Source organism: Pteropus vampyrus, unplaced genomic scaffold (genome assembly GCF_000151845.1).
Source record: "Pteropus vampyrus isolate Shadow unplaced genomic scaffold, Pvam_2.0 Scaffold121, whole genome shotgun sequence".
Taxonomy (NCBI): domain Eukaryota; kingdom Metazoa; phylum Chordata; class Mammalia; order Chiroptera; family Pteropodidae; genus Pteropus; species Pteropus vampyrus.
This window is the reverse complement of record NW_011888902.1, coordinates 3,504,007-3,510,527: the sequence shown is the minus strand read 5'-3', so window position 1 is coordinate 3,510,527 and position 6,521 is coordinate 3,504,007. Positions and strand designations below refer to the sequence as shown.

The following is a 6,521-nucleotide window of genomic DNA, read 5'->3' as shown; positions in this document are numbered from 1 at the left end:
CGGGTCCACCGTGGTCATGATGCACCTGTCACGCAATAACCGAGGGTCAGGTGACCGTTAAGAACCAGTGCGCAAGCCACACCCCAGAAGTCAAGTCTCGCGTGAATCCGTACCTGGGGCAAGCCAAAACCTTTTTCATTTCCACGTTGCCAATGAGGAGTTCATCCCAGGTATCCTAGGAGAAAAGGAACACTCTCTTTTGAATTAAGAATGCACTGGCAGTTTACTCTTTGGCTGGTACTAAGGATGAAGCGACACAGAAGAGAACCACGCCAGAAGACGCCAAGACCCGTCTTCCAAAGGAGTCCACGTGCTGGGGGTCCAGGCTCCACCCTCTTGACTTAGAAACCTGACGGTCAGCACAGCGAGGACGGACCGTCTCGGGCGTGCAGTTCGCCATGAGAATCATAAATTAACTCAAAGGCCGGTTTATTGATATATAATGAGAAATGCATAGCTTACGAGGCAAGCTCACTCTCTCCCTAAAGCTAAGCTGCAGGGAAAGCCAGGTTAAAATCCGACGCTTCTTTGAGGAGGGAAACATCAGCCAAGGGAACCAGCTGTAAGACTCACACATTCAAGACTTCTGCCTCCCCACAGGGGCACCCCGCCCATGGGTCCTGACACCCCACAGCCACTGGCTCTGCTCTTGCGGTCCATTGCACACTGACCTCAAGTGTCTTGCTTCTTCCAGAGACAGACCTCTGACCCCCCTGGCCCCAGAGTGAGTGTGGGCCCAATGCACTTTTGCTAAGTGGCCCGGCAGAGGCTGAAAGGAGGCAGAGTTGTGTAGACAGCTTAAATTCAGAAACCTCTGACAGACACAAGTCCAGCTGGAGCACAAGTCCTCCCCTGGCCACACGCTAGCTGGGTGGGTGACACTGAGCAAGTTACTCGACTTCTCCGAGTCTCAGTTTTCACATCTGGGAAATACTGCCCACCTCAGTGGCTAGCAAACATTTTCTACCCTGAATCATCGTGAACCAAGGTGGAAATTTATATTTTTATAATTACCAAAACTTGGACACAACCAAGATGTCCCTAGGTAGGTGCATATAACAGTAGGGGTTGTATGGAAAAGCTCTGTGCCTTCCTCTCAATTGTATTATAAACCTAAAACTGTTCTAAAAATAGCCTTTTTTTAAAAAAATTACATTTTATATTGTTTCCTAATGCTCTTTCACACACACCCTCTATATATAACTTAAACAAAAGTTTTGCAAAACAACTCTTAACCTTTCAACATTGAGTTTACTCTAATACCTTTTATTCTATTCTATTGTTTTTTTTGTGTTTTTTTTTTTTTAATGCCGGTCAGTATCCACTAAACTGATATTATAATCCAATAATGGATCGTGACCTGTGGTTTGGGAAAGATAAGCAGGAGCATTAAACGAGGTAATGCGTGTAATGGGTCTGACGTATTGCCTGCTACATAACGAGCATTTAATAACCGTGAACCATAATTATTATTATTTTTGTTATTGTTTTATATATTGTTATTTTTATCATTGCTTCTTCAGAAATCCTTGAAGTCAGGCAGAGATTGCTGTCCTTATGTTAGGACAGAGCCTTCTTATCTAAGCACCCAAATAAAATCCTCACTTACCCCGACTCCCTTTACTGGGGACAGAAAACATTGGTGATAATGATTTGCGAAAACTTTGGTTTTCAACAGCTTCGAAAGATCACACTGGGAGAACCCGATATTCATACAGGCCTGGGCATGGTGGTGAGCAGCGGGGGTGCAGAATTCAAACCACAGATGTCTGCCGTCAAAATCCACTGCCCTTCTAGAAGCTTCTCGGAGAATCGCTTTCTGAGGGACAGACGCCACCTCGAGGGGCTTCTGCAAGCTTCTCCACTGTTCTTTCATAATGTGGAGTGATGAATGATACGAACAGGACATTCCGAAAGAAGCATCAAGTCCTGCTCACCAGGAAGCAAGCAAGGTTCGGGCAATGCCGACCCCACAGCGGTCAACCGCAGGGATGAGAAGCTCTGGTCAATGTTATTATTTTAAAATTTCATTGCTCTGCGTTCCCAGAATCCAAACACGCCACAGTGGCCCAAGGGAAGCCATGTTTTAAATAAAATCTGCTTTATATTCTGAGTTCCATGGAAATAGCACAAAGTACTTTGGGTCACAAAGAGTAAAAGGCGCACATTGCATTCTCTTATTATTCTATATTTTGGCAATAAATAATGGCCTGAATTTTTCCACCATGCTGAGGTTTGCTATCTGTTTTATTTTTTATTTATTATTAGTTGGTCTATTAAATATTTACGTGCATTATCACTTTACATTAATATTTAATGTAATTAGTCCCTCTAATTGAACAGGTTATAGTTCTGTGACAACATGTAGACTGGTTAATGCATCAGGCCCTTAAATATTGGGCTTCCTAATTGAAGGGAGACCCAATCAGCAACATTAGCATTATTTTATAGCAAGGATTTTTTTTCCCAATGTGCACAATCAGAGGGTTCTTCTAGAAAAATTATTCCAAAAATATAAGAGCATTACTACTTCTGCAAGCCCGTTGCGAATAAAACAGCAAATGGACTCGAGAGCACGGGGTCACTCAACATTTTTTTATTAAAAAGGAAGACTCTACCCACTCAGACTGCCTAAGGGAACACCGTCAGGCTTACATCAGCCTTAGGTTCAGTTTGACAAGTTACAGGAGATCGAAAATTCTTGTCGGCAAAGTTACTGGAAAGCAAAAAAAAAAAAAAAATCTGTAGGCAGGAACGAGAGTGTTGTTTCATCTTCTTCCCTGGGCTCAAGGTCTTAAACTAAAATTAATATCAAAACAGTTTACCCTTCAGTGGAAGCAAATCCAGAAAACTTTTACTCCCTAAAAGAAAGTTTCTATACTTAATCTCAGTCAAGAGGCCGAGAAGCTATTAAAAAAAAAAAAAAAAAGGAAAGTTTCCCAGAAAATAATGGCGCAATTAGATGATCCTTGTGAAAGAATTTTTGCTTTGTGGACTCATTTGGGACCCAGTGTTTAGTGACATGCATTGCTAACGCTGAGAGCTGATCTCACTTGGTGAGCAGCGAGCATCTCAGGACTCCGCACTTACAAACAGCCTGACAGCCACCCTGGGAAACCAGAGACGGGGAGAAATAGATGTGTTTACAGGGACGCTAACGGGCCTTGAGGCTTCACTGGACTTTTCCAACGCTCTGTACCTAATTTTGTTTCTGTTCTTTTTTTTTCTTAGAGACCCCCAAATTGCATAAACTTCAGGCCCCACCAAATCGGGATGTATTCCTGGGGAGATAAACTAAGTCCCTTCCGTCAAGGAGCCGTTGAGGATACCCTGCCTCCTGCTTCTCTGCTCCCTCTGCTCCCCTCCCCAGCTTGCACCCCATCCTAAGTCAGGGCTTCTCCAGGCGCCGTCTGCACAGGTGGACCGCGGTGGGGCGGCCGAGATGGTCGCAGGCCCCGCCTCCATTCTGCTGGAGGATCCAGAGGAGACCTGCTCATCTACGGTATTTTTCAAAAAGACCTCCAGGGAAGAAGCACCACTGCCCGGCCGTTTCTGCCTCAGGCTTCCCTCCGTCACGGTGCACCCCCCAGGGAGGTGCCAGGGTGAAGTCACGCCGGGCACATCGTGGGCATCAGTAGTTATCTGTTGGATGGCTGCATATGCACTTCCTCGTTCAAAATCATTACCAGCTCCTCAGTATCCACAAGGTGACATTCAAATTCCCTGGCACAAAGGAGGGTCCAGCCTCCTCCAGCCTCTTCTCCTTTACCCCCTGTGCTCCTGTGGTTCTGAAATGCCCCCGCCCCGGGCACCCCTTAATGTCACGGTCCCTCGAGCTGTCAGGCCTCCAACTGGCGGCCTCCTTTACACAGAGTGACCGTCGCTTGCCCTCGTCAGCACACCCAGCACGCACAGCTACACACGCACAACATGGCTTCAGGGTACCCTGGTCTGACCCCTCCCTGCCCCCCATGCCTCTCTTCTCCAGGCAGATGTAGGCATTTGCGCTGCTGGGCATTTGGCACCTGCTAAGCGTGTGCATTAAACACGGCTCACGCTGGGCATTTGGCACTTGCTAAGCATGTGCATTAAACACGGCTCACGCTGGGCTGCCATTCTCTCTCGTACTGGGAAATTCTTAAGGACTGGGGGGGGCTTTGCATCTCTGTACCCAGGGCTCCTGGACACAGTGCCTGGCTCACAAAAGATGATCGGTCACTTTCAACAAATGTAAAGAAGGATGAAAGAGAATAGGTATCACATGACAGGGTAACATCCACAAGTAGACGACTTCCGTCTACGTGGCTGTGTTTCAAATGATCCAATAATATGAAGCGCCAACACGTGCAAGGATTTCTAGTTGGCTCTCGGCGAAGGTTCGTCCTAAAGGACAACAGTGACCAGCAGATAGAAGGAAATGCGGTCACCCAAGGGAGCAAAGGACGGAGAAGATTCCAGAGCCTCCCCCCTCGGAGGTAATTCTAAAGTGGAACCTTGACCTCGACCGAGAGCTGCAAGTCTCGGGTTCGAATGCCAGAGCCACCAGGCACACGCCTACCAAGTTGTATGGCACCGCCAAACTTCGGGCTCCTTATGAAAAGGAGAGAATAATACAGACTTCACGGGGTGTCCTAAGGACCAGAGAAAGAAATTTGGATGACGTGATTCCTTAGTCCAGTGCCCGGCACCCAGTAAACACCCGATAAACAGTGTTCGTTGTCGTCTGAAGTTTAGCCCGTCCCCAATGCTCAAACCGTCTGCCGATGGCGATCTCAGGTTGCAGCTGGCTTCCGACTGGGGCTGCCCTTTGGGGTCTGCAGAGGGTGGCGATGCCTGGTGTCAGCCACGTGAGAGAGCATGTGGGTCCTCTGGGAGAGAACTCGAGGCCACAGTATGGAGTGTCCCCCGGGCCCCGGGCCCAGGCAGGTCTCCTATATCCTCTTGGCCACCACTTTGGGGCCTGGGGCTGCCAGGAGCCTCGAGTCTTTGAAAGCCCTCCGGGGCGGCACGAGGATGGAGAGATGGCTGTTCTTGCCATCGTCATTCCCTTTCGTTTTCTGAGCTGTGAGTATGTGTCTCAGCCTCGGCCCAGACTTGCTACACTTAGGCGTCCCCGTGGCTTGCTTTGGGGCCTGAGCATTAAAGGGTGAGCAGCGCCCCCCTGAGGCCAGCGCGGTGATGGCGGCAGCAATGAGTGAAGGACTTGACCAGGCTAAGATGACCTGGGGAAGGAGTGACCCCTGCCGTCAACCTTAAAGGGTCCGAGGATAAGGCAGCGAGCAGTTCTATGTGTATGTCAAACATCACCTCTGAGCGTAACGCGCAGAAAGCACAGAGCCACTTACCTCCTCAAAAGCCTCGCAGCCCGTCACCACGATATTGGGCCTGAAATTCTCCATTTTCACTTTCTTCTCCAGCCTGGTGTTCAGATCTACCAGGGAGGCTTCTGAGAGGATCATGACTGGGCCGCAGTCCGGGTAGGCCACCTGCGCCAAGAACGAGGCGCCATCAGGCCTCACTGACCCAGGAAGCTCCTGAGACCGACCGCATCGCTAAGGAAGCTCTAAAAGTAAAACCACCTGCCTGCAGAAAAGGAGGGGTGATGCCAGGAAGGAGAGGTGACGCTTGGGCTTTAAAAAGTGGCCAAGTCAGCCCCGGGCTTAGGGCAGGGTCCCTGTCGGTACATCGATGGCAGCAGCTGGGCTCAGGACCCACCTTACCCTCCGGGCCTCACTTCCTCTCTAGTTCCTCACTCCAGGGCCCAACAGGTGGCCTCCCTCCAACACCATCATCAGATAGAGGAAGGGTCTGCGGCCAATCAGCTCTACTACGGGAAAGATTGCTCTCAGCCGCCGTCATTCACGCGCCGTGCATTTAATAAGCACCTACTATGTGCCTACGGCAGTGAAGAAAGCAGGTGAAACCCCGGCACTCAAGGTGCTCGTAGTCAGGGGTGTGGGGGAGACCACGCCCCCCCACCCCCCTCCCCGAGGAGCTTGTATTTAAACCTAATCTTTCCGGAATCCAAAGCTTTGGTCTTTGGGCTGCAGGTGACACAGAGGGCAGTTTTCTTCAGGAGGAAATTTCAGCTCCTGAAGTAGCCGACCCGCACTGACCTTGAACGCGGCACTGGGAGAGAGTCTGAACCTTTAGGAAACCTGGATTTAGCCCCAAACAGACCCCTCACTTTCGCCGCCCTAACTCCCATCGTCTTGGGAGCCGCGGCTGGCTTCTCTCTGCATCGCGGAGAACCCCGTCCGCTTCGCTCTCTGTCCCCAACACCTGCCCAGGTGGCGTCCTCAGGGCGACTCACCTGGGCCAGGCCTACACTTTTCCCATGGGGATCCCAAAATAAGCTCTTAGTGGGACAAGAAGGAAGCCGGAGGGGAAAGGGTCACGGGTAGGAGGGTCAGCGCACCTGGTAACTCTGTCGTATAGCTGGGAAAATTTTTCTCGATAGTCTTGTCTTCATGTTCTTTTCGAACTGAACCAGCCTGAGAGCTTCTGTTTTCAAGAAGTTG

General features: G+C 49.7%; 1 protein-coding gene across 1 annotated transcript in view; it reads right to left on the bottom strand.

Annotated features, from left to right (window-relative positions):
- The window catches only part of MARC2 (mitochondrial amidoxime reducing component 2), a gene marked incomplete at its 5' end in the record, with an annotated part of 18,567 nt that overhangs the window by 3,672 nt on the left and 8,374 nt on the right, over positions 1-6,521 (bottom strand). Inside the window, 3 exons of the mRNA XM_023534155.1 lie at positions 114-175; positions 5,346-5,486; positions 6,419-6,521. Of these exons, the coding sequence (XP_023389923.1) occupies positions 114-175; positions 5,346-5,486; positions 6,419-6,521 (306 nt within the window). The remainder of the gene's footprint in view (positions 1-113; positions 176-5,345; positions 5,487-6,418) is intronic.